Consider the following 25,121-nt stretch of genomic DNA (forward strand, 5'->3'; position numbering starts at 1 on the left):
GGTTTAGGTTCTGGGAAGTATACTGTGCCACTTTGCAATCATGTGAGGGGCCATATTATGTCCCTTTTATGACAGCCTATCACAGAGTTTATTGAAGCTTTGTGCTTCTAGTAATCTAGAGCAGAGGATATTCTTTCTTGAGTGGTAATGTTAATAGTCTGGAAATGATGTTTAACTATAGGCAGAATGTAAAAGCACAGAATAGGAAAGCAATGTATGTACATGAAAGAAAGAAAATAGGAATTCTACTGCAACATTGAAATTCACTTTCAACATGCTTGTATTTAATTTTACAGTCACTTGGGAATCTTCTTAAACCTGCAAACAAGATAAGAAAATTTATCATATTACAAATTGCTGTTAAATACATTGTTCTTAATACAAATTGCTCATTAAATACATCCTGTTCATTAAATAGAATATAGATGATTCATAGGGAAAATAAGAGTGCCTCCAGAACTCACAAAACTAAACTATAAAATTGATATGTAATCTCTATTTATAGAAGTCACCTTAACAAGGCAGAATATCTCCCAGGAAGAGCAGAGCTTGGCAATAGCTTATTACTTATTAGACAGTCTTCTTACACCTAAAGTTAGAACTTAAATATTGACAATGGTTATTTCTGGCCATGGATGTCTTGGTCTTTTCCAAATTTTCTATGATAGTCACACTTTACTTTTGTAATTGGAAGAAAACTAGTATTATTTTAATGGCATTTTTATGAGGAAATCATCAGATAACTGTACAAACTTATGCGAGGATATTTGCTGCAGCATTTTTTGTAATGTTGAAAAATATCCAAACTTCCATCAATAGGCAAACAGTTCAATAAATTGTGATGGAACTATACAATGAACATCATGCAATCAATACAACTGGTGATGTAAGTCTATATTGACATAGAAAAATTTTAAAGATGTACTGTTAAGTGAAACACTAAACAAGGTAAAAAAAAAAAAACATGTTCAATATGAGCCCATTTTTGCAACCAAAAAGTAAATGCATAGAAAATTTTTGAAGAATATATGCAAGAAGTTGCTACTCCATCCTAACAACCTATATTCAGAGAAGTGAGGTCACAGGGCAAACCGTTGCACTCTAAGTTGGAGAGTCAGGCAATACATAGAATCACAGCTTACTGGAATAGAAACCCATGAGAAAACATGCCTGGTAAAAAAAAAAAAAAAAAAACTTAAACTTTAACTGATGAATTGCTGGAGGCTTAGTACAGACAGGTCTGAGTCAAAGGGACCCTAGCCTTCTATGTGAGAGAAAAGAAATACCCAATTCCAGTTCCCTCTAGCCATCCTGTGCCACAAAAGGTGAGAGTGGAGGATATTAAGAAGCGCTGGTAAAGTTCACGGACAAGAGGGACAGTCTCTTCAAAAGACTAAGACCTAATCACAGGACTGTGTAATGTTTCCCATTCTCCTATACCTTATACCACATCACTAAAGGCTTATTTGCCAGCATTTCTTTCACCTAGTACATCATGTCTGGATTTTAGCAAAAATTATAATGCACACTAAAAGGCAAAAAACACAGAAGAGACTGAACAAGCATCAAAATCAGAGTCAGATATGGTGGGGGTGTTAGAATTATACTGAGAATTTAAAACGATGATAATTAATATGCTAAGGACTTTGATGGAAAAATATGCAGGAATAGATAGATACTAAAGCAAAGACATAGGTATTGTAAGAAAGAATTTTTAAAAATTCTGGAGATCAAAAACACTAACAGAAATGAAGGGTGTCTTTGATGGCCTCATTAGTAGACTAGATATGGCTGAGAAAAGAATCTGTGAGCTTCAGGATATGGCAATAGAAACTTAATAAACTGGGCACCTGGGTGGCTCAGTCGGTTGAATGTCCAACTTCGGCTCAGGTCATGATCTCATGGCTTGTGAGTTTGAGCCCCATATCAGCCTCTGTGCTGACAGCTCAGAGCATAGAGCCTGCTTCAGATTCTGTGTCTCCTTCTCTCTGTCTCACTGCCCCTCCCTCACTCTGTCTCTCTCTCTCTCTCAAAAAAAATAAAATAAAAACATTAAAAAAAAGAAACTTCCAAAACTGAAAAAAAAAAAAAAAGCCTGAAGAAAACAGAATATCCAAGAACTGGAGGATAACTGCAAAAGGTATAACATACGTATAATGCATATGTATGAAGAAAGAAACAATATAGAAACAATATTTGAAACAATAACAATGGAACATTTCTCCAAATAGATGTCAGACACCAAACTACAGAACTAGGAAACTCAGATAATACCAAGTAGGATAAATGCCCCAAAAGTCACACTTAGGCACATCATATTTAAGGTAAAAGTCTTTAAAGAAATTAGAAGGAAAAATAACACCTTACCTATTGAGGAGCAAAGATAAAAAGTACATCCAACTTCTCAGAAACCATGCGAGCAAGAGAAAGGAGTATAATGTTTAAGAGATAATGAGTATAATGTTGTTGAGAGAGGGGTCCCTGGGTGGCTTAGTCAGTTATGCATCTGACTTTAGCTCAGGTCATGATCTCATGGTTCATGGGTTCAAGCCCTGTGTTGTTGGGCTCTTGTGCAGACAGCTTAGAGCCTGGAGCCTGCTTTGAATTCTGTGTCGCCCTCCCTCTCTGACCCTTCCCTGCTTGCACTCTGGCTCTCTCTGTCTCTCTCTCTCAAAAATAAATAATTTTTTAAAGTGTTGAGAGAAAAACTACCAACTTAGAATTCTGTACCCTGCAAAGAATTTTAGGTGAAGGAAAAATACAGACTTTCTCAGACAAATAAAAATTGAGAGAATTTTGTAGCTAGTAGATCTGTCTTACAAGCAGTGTTGAAAGATGTTCTTCAGAAAAAAGGAACTTGATATAAATCAGAAATCTGGATCTACATAAAGATAGGAAGAGCATTTGGGAAGGAATAAAAATAAAAGGTTTCATTTTTCTTAACTTGTCTAACAGATTGTTAGGTTTGAACAGTTTATTCAAAATAATAACAGCAACAATGTATTCAATGATATATGCATGCTTATGTATAGATTAAATGGATGACAGAAATGATACAAGAGATGGAGTGAAGGAAGAATTAGGAATATTTGGTTATTGCAAGGTCTTGCACCACCCATGAAGCAGTATAGTGTTATTTGAAAATAGACATGGGTTCATTGTAAATGTATAGTGCAAAGTCTAGGGCAGGAACTTTAAAAAGTAATGAAAAAAGTATAGATGAAGAATGGAGAGAAAATGGAATTATAAAATCTCAAAACTAAAAGTGCAGAAAAAGTATGAAAGACAAAAGAACAAGGGCAATAAATAGAAAACAGTAACAAATATGGTAGATATTAGTCCAACTATATCAAAAATCACCTTAACGTTAATGATCTAAATATGCCAGTTAAAAGACAGAGATTATAAGAGTGGATCCAAACACAAGACCCAAATATATGTTGTCTATTAGAAACTGACTTTAAATATAAAGATATGTAGGTTTAAAGTAAATGGATGATGAAAAAATACCATGATAACACTAATCAAAAGAAAGGAATAGTTATATTAATTTAAGACAGAGTACAGTTTAAAGCAGGGAAGGTTATCAGGCATAAAGGGGGTATTTAATAATGATAAAGGGGTCAATGTGCCAAGATGACAAAATAATCCTTACTGTTTTGCCTAACAACAGAGCATCAAACTACATGATGCAAAAACTGATAGAACTGCAAGGAGAAACAGGTGAATCCTCTGTTGCAGTTGGGAGACTTTAACATTCCTCTATCAGAATTGGACATATACAGGGACGCCTGGGTGGCTTAGTCGGTTAAGCGTCCGACTTTCGCTTAGGTCATGATCTCGCGGTTCGTGGGTTCGAGCCCCGCGTCGGGCTCTGTGCTGACTGCCAGCTCAGAGCTTGGAGCCTGTTGCAGTCTGTGACTCCCTCTCTCTCTGACCCCCCCTGCTCACGCTGTCTCTCTCTCTCTCTCTCCTAGAAATAAATAAAAAACATAAAAAAAAAAAGAATAAAAAAAGAATTGGACATAAACAACAGGCAGAAAATTATTAAGGTTATAGTTGAACTCAACGGCACCATCAATCACCTGGATATAATTGACATCTCTAGACTACTTTATCCAACAACAGCAGGTTACACATACTTTTCAAGCTCACATGACTATAAGCAACAGAATCCCTGACTAAACAAAGGCCATCTATTGCTCACTTAACAAAAGTCCATAGGCAGGTGTACTCAGGGTTGTTCTAGAAACTAGACATCATCAAGGAAAGGGTTTTGTTTTTCCCTTTCTGTAATTCCTGGTGTACTGTCCTTTTATCTTGTGGCTATCACCTCCGGGCTGCCAAAGATTGCAGTAGCTCCAAGTGTCACATAACTCATCCAGACAGGAAGAGAAATCTTAGTTCTAGTCACCTCTGTTGGAAATAGGAAGAAAGGGAACTGAGGAGTAGGTGGAAATATTATTTAGTTTGTTGTTGTTGTTTTTTTAAGGAGATAAACCAAAAGAAGCAATACGCTATAGGCTCTAGATCTTTGCACAAATTTTTCCTCTGCCTGTTATCTATGATCTCTTGCGACCTTCCCATATATTGTATCTAGTACCTAGGTATAGTACTTGGCTCATATTAAATAGTCCATAAATATTTTTTGAAAGGAAAGCAGGCAGAGCAAAAGCAGTGGCAGTTCAGCACAAAGGCAGCTAATTTCTCCAAAACATATTGTCTGAAATCAGGGGAGGTAAATAATGAGACACAATATAGAATGGTAAGTGCTAGGATACTGTTTAATTATAAGATGCTATGGGAGCACATAGGAGGGATTAGAGAAGACAGCTCAGAAAGAATAATTGTTTAAACTGAGATCTAAGGACTGGTAGAAATAATTAAGACCAGAGGGAAAGAACATCTCTTGGTTTGTACTTTAATTTTCGCAAAGTAAAATAAATATAATCTTTTTGCGAGGAGGAAGGCCTTGAAGAGATCATAGTGAGAAAAAAAAAAGGGAGAATGGCAAATAGTAACTGATAATATAGTGCCCATTATTACTAACTTAAGATGTCTTAAAATGTATATTTTCTATATTTCTATTTTTAGTGAAAAATAGCAAAAATCCAAGACTTCAGTTCTCCTATTTCCTATAATGTCTTAATTTGTTTCACTGTTTTCAGCACCTCTTACTCTGAATGTTTTCAGGCATCTACCAATACAAGTTAGAAACTCCTAATACACATTTTGTATGTGGTAGCATATCAAAATGGAAGTTTTGATAAACCACAATGAAAAAGTTGTCAGATTAAATTCAGGTTGACTGGATAAAGTTGAATATTAATTAAATTGATTCTTAATCTTCTAACTCACACTCAGAGTATGAAGTGGTCAAGGAGAAGAAGATTTTGAGAGCATACCTAGCCATTCTCCACTCCAAGAACGTATCACAGCCCCCAGCATTTTGGAGGCCCAATAGAATGAGGCCTGATTCAATACTTTAAAAAAAGCTAAGGCAGTGATTGATTGGCTAGCTGTACTAATAGCAGAAGCAAAGAGCCTGCTGCTGCTGCATTGGGATAAGCCTTCAACCTCAAAGTTTACTTGGACAAAGAAAGCCACTCTGTTTCCACTAGACTAGATGTGGGCCACATATATACATATGTATACCCAAGAAAGATGGCATAGGGCTGTCATGGATTCTGTCTGTGAGGGATACCTAAATATGCAAAAACATCTCAGCAGAGAGAAGCTGGAGGTATCACAGACGTAAACAACCAGTTGGAATAGAAAAATATTTGACAAGATCAAGAAATCTGCAGAGAAGAGATCTCCAGTGATGGTGATCTCCAAGGAACTGATCAAAGTACCTCGTGAGTCAGCTTTAAAAATCTGCCACATCCAGGAAGCACTGATGTTAGAAAACGCAGCAGTTATAGTAAGAACTTTCCATTTACCACCTCTCTTCTCCCTTACGAGACCTCTAATCCCCTACAGGGTCCATAGTATCAAACTGGGAAAGTAAGAACAGAAGTAGTAGGGTAGAAAAAAGAAGCTGTTCATATCCTCCTTCTCTGACTATAAGTTTAATAGTCTTAGCTGGAAGAGAGGGAAAGCCTAACTTTAAAATAAAATGAAAGTTTTACTTCTACATGGTTCTGGACTTTTTACTAACCAGATAGACATATTACTGAAAAGTTACCAGAAATGTCACAGAACCATCTAGGTTTTCATCCAGAGGCAGGACAAGAACTATCCCCACTGAATAAATACAGACATGAAAAGTCACTTTGGAAAAAAGCTTGGCAAATTCTTATAAAAATTAAACATACTTATCTAACCCATCAATCCTACTTCTGGGTATTTATCTAAGAGAAGTAAAAACTTACATTTACCCTAAAACCTGTATATGAATTTTTATAGTAGTTTTATTTATAATAGCCCCAAAGTGGAAACAACTCAAATGTCTTTCACCTGATGAATGGATTTAAAAATGTGGTACAGCCATATAATGGAATAATACCATCAGTAAATAAAAAGGAATGTATTAATGATACATGTAATAACACGAATGAATTTCATAGGAGTTATGCTAAGTTGCTAAGTGAAAAAAGACAGATTCAGATGGTTACATACTGTATACTTCTGTTTATACAGCATCCTGGAAAAGGTAATGTCTAAATTTACACCAAACACCTACTTTTGGTAATTCCCTGGTGCCATAAGGTAAGGTCAAGTTAGGGAAACAGAAGATATATGACCAAAGGCCCAATTACCAGAGTGCTCCCAGTCCTTAACTTACTGTGATTTAATGGATCCAAGAGATTTTCTGAAGGTAGATTGAACATCTAACTGGAGTAGCATAGGAATATCTGGGTACCCACCCAGCTGGGCCCAGAGTGAGTGTATTGATGTCTTCTCTGTTATTGGGTAGCTTGAAGTAGACAGATCAGCATTCCAGATGGCTTCCATTTGGTCTTCTTGCCTAAAGAACCAGAGAGCACTAATTGGAAGTGCCAAACTCTCCTGAGCTCCATATCCAATCAAAATGTATGATTCTTATTCTCCCCTTTTCTCTTCACCACCACCTTGTCCTATGATGCCCTCTCTGGCACTAAAAAACATTAGCTATGCTACTTTGACTGAGAGATAAATTAAAACAGCAGAATTTGCTAAAATAGCTTTTTTTCTTCCCCAAAAGCTGCACTTCCATTTCCATGACTTCGCCTAGTAATGTTTTAAAACTACCTTCTTAGCTTCATGGAATATGGAGACCATATCCAGACTATTTTTTCCCCATTAACATTTTTCTCTCTTTCTTCCCAAAACTCTTACCTTCTCTCTGGAAAAAAAAAAAGGAAAAAAGTAACCCTTCTAAGTTTCTTTATTCTGTATTAAAAGAATTTGTTTCATAATAAAGAAGAATCAGCTTCATTTTTTAGCAAGACTGGCTTTATTTATTTAATTTAATTTAATATTAATTTAAAGTTGAACTAAATTATTCAGTGAGCAAAAATAAAACAATTCACATCACAAATTAGCAAATATTCCACAAATCTATAAATGTATGTCCTCATATGATTAATGAAATTAATCTTTCATCTGGAAAAATCTTGACACTAGTTATAATTCAGTTAGATATAAGTTCAAAAGTATGCGAAAAGAATTCTAACACTCTTTTCAAAAAGTTCTGCCTCATCCAACTATTTAGTTAAAGTCTTTAGCATTCACAATTAATGACATGGAAAAAATTAAACACCTAGTTGAGCCTTTGGAGTAAGCCCATACATGTGAGATGAGGCCCCCAAGACCCATTATAAGGAAGGGATTCCATCAGTCTATTTACCTCCAGGACCATAACTGTCATGTCACCTGTAGGGGCAAGACAGCCCCAGTCTTGAAATTGTTATAAAGGGGAACCACTAAAAGGAAAACTGGACTTACTTCATTCCTGGAAAAGAGCAGGCATGGAGCAAGCCAGGATCAATTTTTGAAAAGGAACTTAAAATTAAATGTTAAATATTTATGTAGAAATATATGTAAATAAGCCTCTTGTTAAATTAGGTAAGAAAATTAATACTACCTTAGATTCTCCACTGCACCATATCGTAATTGTGAGGAAGGGGAAGCTCTTGGGCAGGAAAAAAAAAAAAAAAGAATAGGTTCCACATATCATCCAAAACAGGTTTAATGTCAGTCTTTCCTACCACATACCGAGATTTCTTGAACGTGTCAGACTTTCTGTCTTCTATTAGCAGCTCTAGGAATGGTTGTTGAACAGATTTGGTAGAGGTGGGTATCTGCTTTTTGTCGATAATGAGAGGGATAGGTTGACTAAGATTCAATTTATACGTCTGTTGAAGCTGAAAATAAATAAATCAGAAAAGGAAACCATGGGAAAAAAAGGGTCAGAGCCTTTAGGAAGACCTGAGCTGGCCCTAGCTAAACTGTGACTCTTCCTTTTGCACTTACAAATCCATTTCCTCCATCCTCTTTCACCCTTCCTCCTACACCTTCACCTCCAACACAAAATTTCAGAGGTGGCACCTATGTTATATAAAAACCTGTATAAGGTGTACAATTTCCTGGCTTTGTGACTTGGGTTAGTTGCTAATTTTATCTACACCTCTTCTTATTTCCAAAACAGAGATAATAACACAGGGTTTTTGTGAGTGTTGTGTAAGATAATATATATGGAAGCACCTCATAAATCGTAAAGCACTATGCAAATCTAATGATAACACCTATTGAATACTTACTGAGTATCACATGCTTTTTCTATATTAACTCATTTGGTATTTACAACAACTTTATGAGGTGGTGGGTACTATTGTTGTCTTTGTCTTACATATAGAGACCTGAAGTTCAGAAAATTCACATCTTGCCAAAAGTCTCTTAGCTAATATGTGGTGAAGCTGATTTGAACTCACACAATCTGGTAGCAGAACCAAACTCTGGACCATTGTAAGGTATTTATTCATTTGTAACCTCTTCTCCCTTTTGCTTTTTCCTCTCCGTTCTTATGCGTTAATAATCACCTCATCATCTAGATTCTGCATTCCCTAATCACAGACCCTTATTCATTCTCTGAAGTGCTCTATATATTGTGATTCCTATTAGACAGTTCTTGACACTGCCAACTCATTTTGCTTTATTTCATCTACATTGGCCATATTTTTTTAAACCAAAAAGTGTCAAAAATAGCCCTTTTTTGACCAAAGAGCTTTAATATTTAAGATATAGCTGTCCTGGAAAATTATGTCTAATTTGGATCAAGCTATGATGAGAATTCTATACCTTTTAAAGTAGCAAGTAATTTGGGTTGCCTGGGTAGCTCAGTCGGTTAAGCATCCAACTTCAGCTCAGGTCATTATTTCATGGCTTGTGGGTTCAAGCTCTGTGTCAGGCTTTGTGCTGACAGCTCATAGCCTGGAGCCTGTTTCAGATTCTGTGTCTCCCTCTCTCTCTGACCCTCCCCCACTCATGTACTGTCTCTCTCTGTCTCAAAAAATAAATAAACTATAAAAAAATTTTAAAAAATAGATATAAGATAGCCCTAGAACTCCAAGAATGTTCCAGAGCTCCATGTTGGAGCATGTAATCCCAGAACAAATCATTCTAATCTCAGCTCTATCACTTTCTGGAAGGCCACTGTCACTCCCAAAAGCATACTAATGGTTATCTCAGAGGGGCTCTGGGACATAATGAGTGTTGTTCAGAGTTTAGCAGGATCAGATTCTGTGCATGGTGCTATAAATTAATTTGGGGAGTCAGAGAGAGGGAGAAACAAATAAAAGGATATTGAAAATTGATCCTGAAAACCTGCCAGACAAAAGCAGGAAGGTGGCTTTAAAAAGGAAAATGAGAGACCGCTCTTCTGAGACACTTCTGGTTAAAAAATGGAACTGCAAAGCATTAAAAAAAAATTTGTGTCCTCTGTTATTGCTAATAATAATCCATAAATATTATTGAGTACTCCAGACGTATAGGCACTTAGATTATATAGTTTTAATATTATTAATGTATTATCTAACTTCACAACCTTTTGAAACAAATGTTCCTGCCAATTGAGAGATCAGATAATTGAGGCTTAGGAGAGTTCAAGTTACTTGCCTAGAGCCACCCAGCTAGTAAGTGTCAAAATGGGAGTCAAGGTCAGCCTAACTTCTAAATCCCTTCTTTTTATTTTTAAATATTTATTTCTGAGAGAGAGAGAAACAGAGAGAGAGAGAGGCAGTGTGAGCAGGGGAGGGTCAGAGAGAGAGGGAGACAAAGAATCTGAAGCTATGTAAGCCAGTTAAATAAACTCTTATCTCCTTTATTGTAAACTCATGCTATTAAAATTTGCTTTCTGATAGTTTTGAGGAGAAAAGTAACTAACCATCATGAATCTGTTGGAGAGTGGTAACTTTAAGAGTTTTATATCGGGGTGCCTGGGTGGCTCAGTCGGTTAAGCGTCTGACTTTGGCTCAGGTCATGATCTCANATAAATAAAAGAGTTTTATATCTAGAGGCTGGTAGATGTGGGTTGACTAGGAAGGAGTTGAGCATTTCTAGAAGTCATTCCAATTCTAATCTTTTCCCATCTAGGGAGTCCAGTCAGCATCCCTGTCATCAATTTAAGAGTTTTCACTGAGGTCATGGTGTACTGGCTTGAATTGTAAACCCCTCAAAAGATATGTTCACCCAGAATCTGTGAAAGTGACCTTATTTGGAAAAAGGGTCTTTACAGATGTAATTAAGGACCTCAAGATGAGATCATCGTGGACTAACCAGGTGGTCCTATATCCAATGACACATGTATTATAAGAGACAGAATAGAAGATATTAGACACATTGGGAAGAAGGCCGTCTCTGCAGAGGCAGAGATTGGATGTATGCAACTACAAGCCAAGGAATGCCAAGGGTTGTTGACAGCTACCAGAGTCTAGGAGAGAGGCACAGAACAAATTTCTCCTTCAGAGGCCTCAGAAGGAGCCAGTCCTGCCAACATCTTGATTCCACAAACTCACCTCCAGAAAGGAGACAATATATCTCTATTGTCTTAAGCCATCAAGTTTGTGGTAATTTGTTACAGCCCCTAGAAAACTAGTATACATAATATCTCCAGGTAAGTGTTATTTTCAAAGCTTACCACTTTCATTTTTCTTACAACACACTGGGGAGAGGGAATAGAAAACAAGTTACCTGGCTAAATAAGAATATCATTTTCCTCAGGCACTGATTCCGTTTCTTCTCTAAAGACTTCTGCTTGTTGGTCCAGACCTGCATCACCTTTTTCTGGTACTCATCAATTCTGCTCAGCATTATGTAGAGGTTCCGGGTTTCATAACCTTTCCCAGTGTTTTGGATCGCTTGTAATCGCCTGATTAGGTTGTTTCTTGGAAAAAAAAATGAATGAGAGTGAGATTGATATACCTACTGATCCTAATTTAGCAAACCTAGTTACTTTCAGTTCTCATCCACAGTAAGTAGAGAGGAATGGGAGAGGGGTGGGAGGCTTGCTTAATGAGACCTTAATCTAGTTCCTTATATGACTAAACTTTCAAAGCTCTCTATGGTGGTCCAGTTTTCATTAACACTGGAGTTTTTTAGTGTTACAGTAGTGTTGCTTATTATTTTAATACATTAAAATTTTAGTATTGATATGTATAAGATGTATAGAAGGTACTCAACACAACTATGAGAAAGACAGTGTCCTTGCCTTCAAAGCATTTACAAGCCAGAATAGGAGACTAATAAATTAACTGTGTCAAATAGAATGAAATGAAGACTAAATAGAAATATAAGAATGCTGGGGTGCTTGGATGGCTCACTTAGTTGAGTTTCTAAGTCTTGGTTCTAGGGAACTGGGATCGAGCCCTGCATCAGGCTCCACTTGTGGAGCTTAAGATTCTCCCTCTGCCCCTCTCCCCTGTTTGCTGGTCTCTAAAATTATATTTATTGGGGCACCTGGGTGGCTCAGTCGGTTAAGCATCCAACTTTGGCTCAGGTCATGATCTTGGGGTTTGTGGGTTTGAGCCCTGGGTCGGGCTCTGTGCTGACAGCGCAGAGCCTGGAGCCTGCCTCTGGTTCTGTGTCTCCCTTTCTCTCTGACCCTCCCCTGCTCACGTTGTCTGTCTCTCAAAAAAATAAAACATTTAAAAAAATAAATCAAGGCTCAAGAGAAGTTAAAAAATAAATAAAATAATATTTGTTTGTTAATATATAAACTTGCTATTTGAGCAAAAAAGAAAGCATATTTCGTATTAACAAGAAGAATAAAGAAGGTCTCATAGAAAGTTGTTGCATAGGATCTTGAGGAACAGTCATAAAATGTACTCTCTTGGGGCAGCTGGGTGGTTCAGTCGGTTAAGCGTCCAACTTCGGCTCAGGTCATGATCTCAAGGTATGTGGGTCCGAGCCCCACGACAAGCTCTGTGCTAATACCTCAGAGCCTGGAGCCTGTCTTCTGATTCTGTATCTCCCTGTCTCTCTGACCCTTCCCTGCTTACGCTGTCTCTCTCTGTATCAGAAAACAAACAAACAAACAAACAAACATTAAAAAAAAATGTACTCTCCCATGGAATACTACATGGCAATGAGAAACAATGAAATCTGGCCATGTGTAGCAACATGGATGGACCNCTCTCTCTTTAGTGTATACCACTATGTTTGTGCCTCTTAGACAGTGTTTTGCCATCTCTGTTCTGCAGGAGAGGAAAAAGAATCTGAGCAAAGGTAAGTAACTTTCTATTAAAAAAATTTTTTTTAATGTTTTATTTATTTCTGAGAGAGAGAGAGAGAGAGGGAGAGAGAGAGAGACAGCGTGAGCAGGGGAGGGTCAGAGAGAGAGGGAGACACAGAATCTGAAACAGGCCCCGGGCTCTGAACTGGCTGTCAGCACAGAGCCCAATGCAGAGCTTGAACCCATAAACTGTGAGATCATGACCTGAGCTGAAGTTGGACACTTAACCAATTGAGCCACCCATGCAAGTAATTTTCTAAAGTTACGTAAGTAACTTTAGAAGCAGATTTGGGAGGCAAACCCAGATCTTTTCTCTTTCCACAATACGAATATTTCTCAAAATGTGTACCCTGATCACCTGGACTGAATCATCTGGGCAGGGGTGATGGGGTGGTGGTGGTGCTTATTGAAACTGCAGGTTTCAGAGTGCTTTCCTAAACCTTTTGAATCAAAATCTTGTAGGCTTCAGGACCAGTATTTTACACAAATTCTCGGGTAAATCTTTCTGTCACTAAAGTTTAGGGAAAGAGGAGGAGGAATTGAGGGAATATCACATAAACAAAGGCAGGAAAATGAGCTATCTATTGGGAGTGGTGAGTAGACTGAGACACTGACCACAGAACTGTTAAAGGATACAGTGGAGGACAATACTGGAATGTATGGCTTCTGAAAGATCATAAAAGGCACGTTAAGAAGTTTGGATTTTGGTGTGGGGAGGGTAGGCAATGATAACCCATTGCAGATATTCTTCTGAATGTATGTATTTTACACACACAGAATAACTCTTAGGCTCTGGTGGGCTATAATTAGTAATTTAGAACCTACTGTATATATGGATTATTTAATACTTAACTGTGTTAACTCTGAATTAATTTAGTTAATTTTAATTATTTTTCCAATGACCTTACTTTCTTCATATCCCGTGATTTTTTCGCTCTTAACCACTGAGCCACCCAGGTGGCCCATTATGATTTTTTCACTCTTATAACCATCCTTATTACATGTGTTTTTAATCACTTCTCTACATACATTATAGAATGCCTATCATATCCATTCCCACAAATAACATTGTTCTCAGTGAAGTAAGTGGATAGCATTCATTAACCATCATATGTTGTGTATATAAGAGATGCAAATAACATAACATTGTGTAAGTTTGATGTGCACATTGTGTTGATTTGATACATTTATATTGCAATACGATTACCATTGTAACCTTAGCTAAAACCTCTATCATGTCCCATAAGTATCTTTTATTGTGTATGTGGGGAGAGCAGTTAAGATTTGGTTTTTGAGCAACTTTGAAGTTTATATTACAGTATTGTGGCCTATATTCACTAAGCTATGCATTATTATCTAATAAGCCTTGGTTTCCACACCAAATCTTTCCTACCATTTTTCTGTCTATTCACACAGATTTTAGATTTTCTCCATAATTCTTCCTTATTGAAATCACATTTAAATTTCAGGTTGAAATCATAATTTAATAATGAATTCTTGGAAACTTCAAAAGGTTCATAGTTTCATTTCAAGCTTAGAGAAATTATTGTTCATTGATTTAAAATTTTTTTTCATGTTTATTTATTTTTGAGAGAAAGAGATACAGAGTGTGACTCAGGGAGGAGCAGAGAGAGGGACACACAGAATCTGAAGCAGGCTCCAGGCTTTGAGCTGTCAGCACAGAGCCGACACGGGGCTCGAACTCATAAACCACGAGATCATGACCTGGGCTGAAGTAGGATGCTTAACTGGCTGACTGCTGAAGTATCTCCTTATTTAAAATGCCCTATCTAGAATCATGGCCATTCAAAACTTCTTACCTTTTGTTCCCTTTCTCTTAGAAAATTCCACTTATATTGACAAAATCTCGCCCCCATCCTAAGGAATATTTTTTACAGTATTTGATATAGAATCACAACCAAGGGAAAGTGCTTTACATTTACTGAGCACCACTATGTGTTGATCATTGTATTAGAAATTGTATTTATGTTTTTAAATTTACATTGAAATATTTTGTTATTTTAAAATACATTATTTCATTTAATCTTTGCACCCATTCTTCAAGGTAAATATTATCATATCCATTTTACAAACAAAACCTCAGAGAGGTTCAGAACTGGAAATCTGAGCCAAGGTGTTCCTGACGTCAAAGTCTATGTTTAAGAGAAAGCATGATTAAAATTTGGATATAAAATTATAAATATAAAAAATATTTTCCTTCTTCAAGGCAGGTTACTATACTATACTATAGGTTACTATACATACTATATAGTATAGTATAGTACTTTAGACTATGGGACTTTGGAAATGGGTTTTTTGAATTCAGCTCCACTACTTACTAGCTGTAACTTGGGCAAATAGGATGGACTTTATGAATGACTCCTTACCTACAAGTTAAATGCAGTAATGTATCTGAAGTTTCTCTTCTTTCTAGATACTTTGTAATGCCTTGTGTATGTATGTAATTAGCTTTAAATCATTTATTTTCATTTAGTTTTCACTGTCCATGTAATGTTTCCTCAAAAAATTCTAGATTAAACAAGTTTGATTTCCCTACAAAATATATATTTCCTTTAGTCTATCAGCTTTTGCTTCTTCAAGAGTGCAGTAATTCTCCTTTTATTACATATTCCACCAGATTGCCTGGCATGGATGGAGTTAGTGTTAAAATATCACCCTCGCATAGAATCCCTCCCAGACAACAGGAAATACTTTACACTTGTTGGTTATTTGATAATATACCCTTATATTCCTTCAAAACTTTTGGGTGGATGCTGTCTGGCCCTAATTTATGCCTCTGCATGAAGTTTATTCACCTTAAATTCACCTTCCATATTATTCACATTTTACTTCCCTTGTTAGGAATAGTTCAATGATCCTCTATCACATACAAAATAAAATATAAGTTCTTTAGCATGCCATTTAGGATTCTTTTTGACCTAGTTTATCTTTACAATCTCCTCTCTTGCCATATCCTGCTTATTCTTTGTTTTCTACCAGCAGCAAAGTAGTTTACACACACACACACACACACACACACGTACACATACTGCTTTTACTTGCTTCCTTTCTGTGCTCTGCTAGACTCTCTGCCTTCAAAGGTCTGGACGTCTAGCAGTTTTACCTAACTCTCTCCCCTGTCTTTAGTCCTCTTCTGTATACTTTGTGCATGTACCATCGTTGTTCTTTCCCCATATAATCACCCGTTTGTGTGGGTATCTCTCTGAGTAGACTTTGAATGTCCTCAAGGCAGGGATACAGCTTATCCACCTTTGTATCCTGCCACCCTCGGTCCCCTAGGTCTAACACAGTCCCTAGCAAATAGTGGTTGCTATGATCAAAAATGTTGATGAATTAAATGATAAATCCTGTCAGGTCACCATAATATTTAGTACCTTTGAGGACTTTCTTCAATATATATGGAAATGAAATGTTTTATTTTCATCATTTGATCTAACTTTATATCTTCTCCATTATTTCTTCTCAAGTATATTACATTGATCTTGCACTAATACAACTTTAAAACTGTATTTTAGCATTTACGTATGGAATCTTCACTTACAGAGGTTCTACAAAACATTCTTTGCTCAAAAATAGTTTAGGGGTGCCTGGTGGCTCAGTTGGTTGAACATCTCACATTGGCTCATGTCATGATCTCAGCGTCATGGGTTTGAGCCCTGCATTAGGCTCTGTGCTGACAGCTCAGAGCCTGGAACCTGTTCAAAAAAATTTTTTTTATGCTTTATTTATTTCTGAGAGAGAGAGCGAGCGAGCAGGGGAAGGTCAGAGAGAGAGGGAGATACAGAATCTGAAGCAGTCTCCAGGCTCTGAGCCAGCTGTCAGCACAGAGCCTGACTGGGGCTCGAATCCACGAACCGTGAGATCATGACCTGAGCAGAAGTTGGATGCTGAACCGACTGAGCCACCCAGGCACCCCTGTTTTAGATTCTCTGTCTCCCTCTCTCTCTGCCTCTCCCCCATTCTCTCTCTCTGTCTCTGTCTCTGTCTCTCTCTCTGTCTCTCTTTCACTCTCTCTCAAAAATAAATAAACATTTAACGGGCACCCTCCTACACTGTTGGTGGGAATGTAAACTGGTACAGCCCCTCTGGAAAACAGTGTGGAGGTTCCTCAGGAACCTAACAATAGAACTCCCGTATGACCCAGCAATAGCACTGCTAGNAAAGCCTACTAGAATTGATCCATGAATTCAGCAAAGTTTCAGGGTACAAAGTCAGTGTACAGAAATCTGTTGCATTTTTATACACCAATAATGAAGCAACAGAAAGAGAACTCAAAAAACTGATCTCATTCACAATTGCACAAAAACCATAAAATACCTTGGAATAAACCTAACCAAAGATATAAGAGACCTGTATGATGAAAACTATAGATAACTTATGAAGAAAATTGAAGAAGACACAAAGAAATGGAAAAACATTCCATGCTCATGGATCAGAAGAATAAATATTGTTAAAATGTCATTACTACCCAAAGCAATCTACACATTCAATGCAATCCCAGTCAAAATTGCNCAGACACATGAAACGATGCTCAGCGTCCCTAATCATCAAAGAAATACAAACCAAAACCATATTGAGATACCACCTTACGCTGGTCAGAGTGGCTAAAATGAATAAATCAGGAGACTATAGATGCTGGCGAGGATGTGGAGAAACCGGCACCCTCCCACACTGTTGGTGGGAATGTAAACGGGTGCAGCCCCTCTGGAAAACAGTGTGGAGGTTCCTCAAAAAATTAACAATAGAACTCCCCTATGACCCAGCAATAGCACTGGTAGGAATTTACCCAAGGGGTACAGGAGTGCTGATGCTTAGGGCCACATGTACCCCAATGTACCCCAACAGCAGCACTCTCAACAATACCCAAAACATGGAAAGAGCCTAAGTGTCCATCAACTGACAAATGGATCAAGAAGATGTGGTTTATCAATGGAATAGAATTGAGAGCTCAGAATTGGACCCAAAAGTATATAGCCACCTAATCTTTGACAAAGNTTAAAAAAATAAAAGGTCTGGGAGATATATATATATGTATATGTACATGTATATATATACACACGTACATATATATATACACACACACACACAATAGAATATTACTCAGCCATAAAAAATGAAATCTTGCCATTTGTAACCATGTGAATGGAGCTAGAGTGTATTATGCTAAGTGAAATAAGTCAATAAGAGAAAGACAAATACCAAATGATTTCACTCATATGTGGAATTTAAGGATCAAAACAGATGAACACAGAGAGGGGAAAAAGAGAGAGGCAAGCATAGAAAAAACTCTTAACTATAGAGAACACACTAAGGGTTACTGGAGGGAAGGTGGGTGGGGTATGGGCTAAATGGGTGATGGGCATTAAAGAGGGCACTTGTAATGAGCACTTGGTGTTACATGTAAGTGATAAATCACTAGATTCTACTCTTGAAACTAATATTACACTGTATATTAACTAACTAGAATTTAAATAAAAATAAAAACTTGAGACAAACAAAAATAATGATATGAACACATAAAAATCAAATTTTTCTACAGGACAAAAAGCAGAATCAAAACACAAAGATTAAAAATAATAAAAATAAAATTTTAAACAGTCCAGTAATATTCACATGTCCTCGAAGCTGAGCATAAACTTCACTCTATGTCTGCCTAGCAGGGCTTATATTTCTTCCTTTTACTCACACATCTAGCTTATATATCCTTTCCTTGATATGAAGCTCTTGACTAGAAAAGAGTTCCATCTCTAGGATCTGAGAGAAGTGTGTGAATTTGAATAGTAGATAAAACTGCCCTGCTATGGTCTTGATGTACAAAAATTTTCTTTATCCACTTGATGACGTGGCACAAAATGCATGTAATTTTCCAAATAACATATCTGTCTGGGTGGGCATAATTAACATGAGTAATAAGTGTGGTTTCATAAAGTGGAGCAAAAAAAAGCATTTTAAAATAACTTTTTGAATAGTATCTAGCTCACTATGTGAGGAAAGGAGACATTTTCATGTCATTTTAAGCACCACTAACTTAATAGCTCTGTATCTTTTGGGGTTTTGTACCATGTAATTAATGCCTTTTATACCTGTTGATTCTGTTGTTCTCTTTTGTGTATTAAATATTTTTCATTTTGCTGGGAAAAAAATGGTCTAGGATTATTCAGTCTGGAAAGAGAAAGCCAAAGACAGGTAGAGAGTAAAAATATTTGTCAACAAATCTCAGGTTACCTATGCTTTGAAATGAAAAATTTTGATTATATCTTGAATAAGTCTTTTTTACCTTGCTGTTCCAATCCTTAGTCCCAAATTAATTCAATCCTCAAAAGTATAAATTTTATTAGAACAGGGTACTTTGCTTTATTCACTGCTGTATCCTTAGCACCTAATACAATACTTGGCACATAGTAGGCATTCAATAAATATTTGTTGAATAAATGACGTAAGTTGGTATTGCAATTAATGATAACCCTTTCTAGTATAGGTTTTAGTTTGGCCTCTTATAGTTTTAGGTAAAAGATATCCCCAAAATAATAGGTTGGTAATTTCAAACATAAGTGCTAAGGACAGCAGGACAGTTGTCACTTTCCCCCTATTTCTGATATTTGTAGTCCTTCCATCTTTCTCCCTTTCTTTCCTTCCTTCTTTCTTTCTTTCTTTCTTTCTTTCTTTCTTTCTTTCTTTCTTTCTTTCTTTCTTTCTTTCTTTCTTTCTTTCTTTCTTCCCTCTCTCCCTCCCTCCCTTCCTTCCTTCTTTCCTTCTCTCTCTCCTCCCTCCCTCCCTCCCTCCCTTCCTTCCTTCCTTCCTTCCTTCCTTCCTTCCTTTCTTTTTGAGAGAGAGCACATGCAAGCATAACACAGGAGGGGAAGAGGGAGAAGGAGAGAGAGAATCTTAAGCAGGCTCCATGCTCAGTGCAGAGCCCCATACAGGGCTTGATCTCATGACCATGAGATAATGATCTGGACCTGAGCTCAAATCAAGAGTCAGTTGCTCAACTGCCTGAGCCACCAGTTGGCTGGTGCCCCTATATTTGCAATCTTTTTTTTTTTTTTTATATTTGCAATTTTAAAAAATCAGGACCAGGACCTGTTTCCTCCAGGTTGCTTCAGCGGCAAGATTACCATGGCAACACCTTGTACGTAACCTGCCATCTCCCATTTTAAGAATCGTATATCTTCTAGTGAACCCAAGAAAATGAAAGAAATTTAAAATAACTGGAAGTATTTTTAAGCTTCTAAAGTTGATATTTTGGAAATGAACCATGATCCATAAAATGTATCTTAGCATCTCTGCTAGAGATATGAATGGATGAAATGGATCATATAACATTTTTTATTTCCAAAATATTTATCTCCTTTTGCTATCTTAAATAGGCTTTATCCCACAGACCTTCTATGAGAGAATATTTTAGGGGCACCTGGGTAGCTCAGTTGGTTAAGCATCTGACTTCAGCTCAGGTCATGATCTCGCGGTTTGTGAGTATGAGCCCCGGGTCNCTCCCTCCCTCCCTTCCTTCCTTCTTTCCTTCTCTCTCTCCTCCCTCCCTCCCTCCCTCCCTTCCTTCCTTCCTTCCTTCCTTCCTTCCTTCCTTTCTTTTTGAGAGAGAGCACATGCAAGCATAACACAGGAGGGGAAGAGGGAGAAGGAGAGAGAGAATCTTAAGCAGGCTCCATGCTCAGTGCAGAGCCCCATACAGGGCTTGATCTCATGACCATGAGATAATGATCTGGACCTGAGCTCAAATCAAGAGTCAGTTGCTCAACTGCCTGAGCCACCAGTTGGCTGGTGCCCCTATATTTGCAATCTTTTTTTTTTTTTTTATATTTGCAATTTTAAAAAATCAGGACCAGGACCTGTTTCCTCCAGGTTGCTTCAGCGGCAAGATTACCATGGCAACACCTTGTACGTAACCTGCCATCTCCCATTTTAAGAATCGTATATCTTCTAGTGAACCCAAGAAAATGAAAGAAATTTAAAATAACTGGAAGTATTTTTAAGCTTCTAAAGTTGATATTTTGGAAATGAACCATGATCCATAAAATGTATCTTAGCATCTCTGCTAGAGATATGAATGGATGAAATGGATCATATAACATTTTTTATTTCCAAAATATTTATCTCCTTTTGCTATCTTAAATAGGCTTTATCCCACAGACCTTCTATGAGAGAATATTTTAGGGGCACCTGGGTAGCTCAGTTGGTTAAGCATCTGACTTCAGCTCAGGTCATGATCTCGCGGTTTGTGAGTATGAGCCCCGGGTCGGGCTCTGTGCTGACAGCTCAGAGCCTAGAGCCTGCTTCAGATTCTGTGTCTCCCTCTCTCTCTCTCTCTCTGCCCCCCCCACCCCTGCTCACACTCTGCCTCTCTCTTTCTCTTTCAAAAATAAATAAACATTAAAAAAGAGAAGATATTTTAGAATATCTAATCTGACAAATATGTATATACTTATAGGGTAATGAAGGGAGGATATTTGAAATCAGGCCTAAACCAGAAAATGACACTCAATATTACATCTACCTTGCACGCTGGATCAGCCTGTAAGCAATGTACTTGTGGAATAAGTATCCCAGCCGAACTGTGTCCAAATGAAGTGTCTCAATTATGAGATTCCTAGCTGTTGTGTGTAGCTGTGAAGGAAGTCCAGAAGCTTTTGTGGCCTGATTTAAGAGTATCAGGTTCTTTCTCTGAGCCTCCACATCAACAAAATACCTCTGCTCTGTGAACTCTTGGGGAGTAGAAGGGGGCACCATCATCTTGGGTTTCTTGGAACATGAAACTGAAGTCAGTATCCAGGGCTTGTCTATAGGGGGGAACTGGGATTTGTGGTCCCATCCAGAAGATGAGATCTGTGATGTTTTGGGTAGTTTAGTTGTAAGAGAAGGTAGTGATGTTATAGGCTTCATGAGAGTGGGAAGGTAAGGGGTTTGTGATACTGGTGCCCTGTAATTAGTAAGATAGGACTGAATTGTTCTAAATTGTTCCATGGCAATAGGATCATGGCATATTGGGATTTCTTCAGAAGTATCAGAGACCTCTGATATTTGGAACTTCTTGGTGGTGAAAGGGGCTTGAGTTACCTTGAAATCTGCAGCACTGGGATGAACCAATGCTGATTTAGATTTCAGAGAAGAAATTGCCAATCTTTCCTTACTTTTCTTGGAGACAGAAGAGGACAGATCTTTCTGGGGCTTTCCAGGAGTTGGGGAGGTCCACAGTGTTGGAGGATGCCCAGGGGCGGGAGGGATCCACAGTGGTGAAGCTTGATGCTGCCCAAGGGTAGAAGGGGCTTGTAGATAGAAAGATTGCTCACAAGTAGCAGCAGGCTGAGATGCCTGGGGCTGCTCAGAGTGTGTTAAGGGTCTAGGTTCCAGGAGCTCCCCATGGATGGAAGAGGTCCCAGGAACAAAGGGCTTCCTAGGAGAAGGAGGAGCCAAGAGACCAGGAATCTGTGCAGAGGTGAGTGGGACTCCAGATACAAGGGGCTGCCTGGGGGCAAGAGGGTCTTCTGATATCAGAGGTAACTGAGGAGTCCAAGAGGTAAAGAACTGCCGAAGGCCAAGAAGGGTCTCCAGTGTAAGGGGCTGCCCTGAAGTTGGCAGGGTCCCAGCTAAGGGAAACTTCCCAGGGGTCAGTGGGACCTCTGGTGCTACAGACTGAACAGAGGTGGGTTGACTTTTAGAAAACAGGGTCTGTGTAGACGATGGAAAAGTCTGTGGTGCAAGGAGTTTCCTAGACTCAGAAGGAATTCTCACTCCTAGCGATTTACCAGGGGCTTGGGAAGTAGGAGACAGTGATATCTGCGAGGGAATAGGAGAGGACTTCTCAGCAATAGGAGCAGATGCTGGGGGTTGCCTAGGAAGGACAGAAGCCTTCAATTTTTGAAATGATCTAAGCCTGGAAGAATCCAATGTGGGGAACTGCTTAGAAATGTGAGGAGCACTTGGTGTGACAGATTTATCACTAACAGGCACGATCCCAACTTTCAGGGTATGTTCTAAAAGAGGATGGACCCCAGGTGGTGAGAGCCGTTCATTAATAAGAGGTGCTCTTGATTTTAGGTCATCCACCCCCATAGGATGGGATTGTCCTGGGATAAAGGAGGCTCCCAAAGGTTGGACTTGCTGAAGAGTAAAGGGAAATCCTAAGGCATGGGATTTATCTGACTTATCTGATTCCCACAAGTGTTCTGGAGAGAGAGAAATCCCTAATGCTTGAGCCTGTTCTAAGGAGAGAGGGGCACCCAAAGCCTGGGTCTGTTCAGGGATAAGAGTGACAGCTGAGACCCAGGCATTTTCTGGAGTGATAGGGACCCCCAATTTACAGGCCTGTGCTGCAGTGATAGGAGACCCCCATCCATGAACTTTCTCAGGGGTGTGTATGAAACCCAGGTCCTGGCATTTCTCAAGGGTGAGGGCAACCACCAATGCTTTGAATTGCTCAGATGTGAGGGTAATGCCTTGTGCCTGGGCTTGCTCAGGGGTAAGAGTGATTCCCAGTGCCTGTGCCTGCTGAGGGGTGAGAGTGATTCCCTGTGCCTGACCCTGGTGAGAGGTAAGAGTGATCCCCTGTGCCTGTGCCTGTGCCTGATCAGGGGTGAGAGTGATCCCCAGTGCCTGGGTCTGCTGAGGGGTAAGGGTGAACCCCTGGACCTGGGCCTGCTCAGGAGTGAGAGTTATCCCCAGTGCCTGTGCCTGCTGAGGGGTGAGAGTGATCCCCTGAGCCTGCGCAGGGATGAGGGTGATCCCCTGTGCCTGTGCCTGCTCAGGAGGGACAGTGATGCCCAGTGCCTGGAACTTTTCAGGGGTGAAAGTGATCCCCTGTGCCTGTGCCTGTTCAGGGTTGAGAGTGATCCCCAGTGCCTGGGCCTGCTGAGGGGTGAAAGTGATCCCCTGAGCCTGCGTAGGGATGAGGGTGATCCCCTGTGCCTGTGCCTGCTCAGGAGGGACAGTGATGCCCAGTGCCTGGAACTTTTCAGGGGTGAAAGTGATCCCCTGTGCCCATGCCTGTTCAGGGGTGAGAGTGATCCCCATTTCCTGGGCCTGCTGAGGCATGACTTGTTCAGGAGTGAGAGTGGTCTGCTGTGCCTGGGCCTGCTGAAGGGTGGGGGTGATCCCCAGTGTCGGGGCCTGCTGAGGGGTGGGGGTGATCCCCTGTGCCTGGGCCTGCTGAGGGGTGAGGGTGATCCCCTGTGCCTGGGCCTGCTGAGGGGTGAGAATGATCTCCTGTGCCTGGGCCCGCTGGGGGGTGGGGGTGATCCCCTGTGCCTGTGCCTGCTGAGGGGTGGGGGTGATCCTCTGTGCCTTTTCAGGGGTCAGCATGATTCCCTGTGCCTGTGCCTGTTCAGGGGTCAGCCTGAATCCCTGTGCCTGGGCCTGCTGAGGGGTGAGGGTGATCCCCTGTGCTTGGGACTGCTCAGTGGTGAGGGTGATCCCCTGTGCCTGGGCCTGCTGAGGGGTGAGAATGATCCCCTGTGCCTGGGCCTGCTGGGGGGTGGGGGTGAGCCCCAGTGTCGGGGCCTGCTGAGGGGTGGGGGTGATCCCCTGTGCCTGCTGAGGGGTGAGTGTGGTCTTCTGTGCCTGTGCCTTCTGAGGAGTGAGAGTGACCTGCTGTGCCTGAGCCTGCTCAGGGGTGAGGGTGATCCCCTGTGCCTGGGCCTGCTGAGGGGTGAGAATGATCCCCTGTGCCTGGGCCTGCTGAGGGGTCAGTGTGGTCTCCTGTGCCTGAGCCTCCTGAGGAGTGAGAGTGATCTGCTGTGCCTGAGCCTGTTCAGGGGTGAGGGTGATCCCCTGTGCCTGGGACTGCTCAGGAGTGACAGGGATGCCCAGTGCCTGTGCCTGCTCAGGGGTGAGAGTGATCCCCTGTGCCTGTGCCTGTTCAGGGCTCAGAGTGATTCCCAGTGCTTGGTCCTGCTGAGATGTTAGAATGATCCTCCCTGCCTGGGCCTGCTCAGGGGTGAGAGTGATTCCCAATGCCTGGACTTGTTCAGAAGTGAGAGGGATCCCCTGTACCCATGACTGCTCAGGAGTGACAATGATCCCCAGTGCCTGTGCCTGCTGAGGGGTGAGAGTGATCCCCATTTCCTGTACTTTGTCAGGAGTAACAGTGATGCCCAGTGCCTTGGCCCTGTCAGGGGTGAGTGTAATACCCTGCGCCAGGGTCTGCTCCTCGATGAAAGTGAACCCAAGTTCATAGGCCTGCTCGGGAGTGAGAGTGATTCCCTGTGGCTGACACAGCTGAGGAATAACAGTGATCCCCAGTGCCTGGGCTTGCTCAGGAGTGAGAGTGATCCCTTGTGCCTGGGCCTGTTGAGGGGTGAGAGTGATCCCCTGTCCCTGTATGTGGGCCTGCTCTGGAGTGAGAGTGATCCCCAGTGCCTGTGCCTGCTGAGGGGTG

The 25,121-nt window shown here is 40.0% G+C and overlaps 1 protein-coding gene across 1 annotated transcript in view; it reads right to left on the bottom strand.

The window, feature by feature from the left end:
• Positions 1-262: 262 nt before the first annotated feature.
• The window catches only part of FAM186A (family with sequence similarity 186 member A), an 82,197-nt gene continuing 57,338 nt past the window's right edge, over positions 263-25,121 (bottom strand). The window contains exons 6-13 of the mRNA XM_077753672.1: positions 24,958-25,108; positions 24,332-24,813; positions 21,246-23,053; positions 11,173-11,365; positions 8,200-8,348; positions 7,434-7,436; positions 6,788-6,970; positions 263-318 (exon numbers count right to left, since the gene is read on the bottom strand). Of these exons, the coding sequence (XP_077609798.1) occupies positions 297-318; positions 6,788-6,970; positions 7,434-7,436; positions 8,200-8,348; positions 11,173-11,365; positions 21,246-23,053; positions 24,332-24,813; positions 24,958-25,108 (2,991 nt within the window). The 3' untranslated portion in view covers positions 263-296. The remainder of the gene's footprint in view (positions 319-6,787; positions 6,971-7,433; positions 7,437-8,199; positions 8,349-11,172; positions 11,366-21,245; positions 23,054-24,331; positions 24,814-24,957; positions 25,109-25,121) is intronic.

The sequence above is a fragment of the Crocuta crocuta genome, unplaced genomic scaffold, assembly GCF_008692635.1.
Source record: "Crocuta crocuta isolate KB4526 unplaced genomic scaffold, BGI_CrCroc_1.0 scaffold30, whole genome shotgun sequence".
NCBI classification, from domain to species: Eukaryota; Metazoa; Chordata; class Mammalia; order Carnivora; family Hyaenidae; genus Crocuta; species Crocuta crocuta.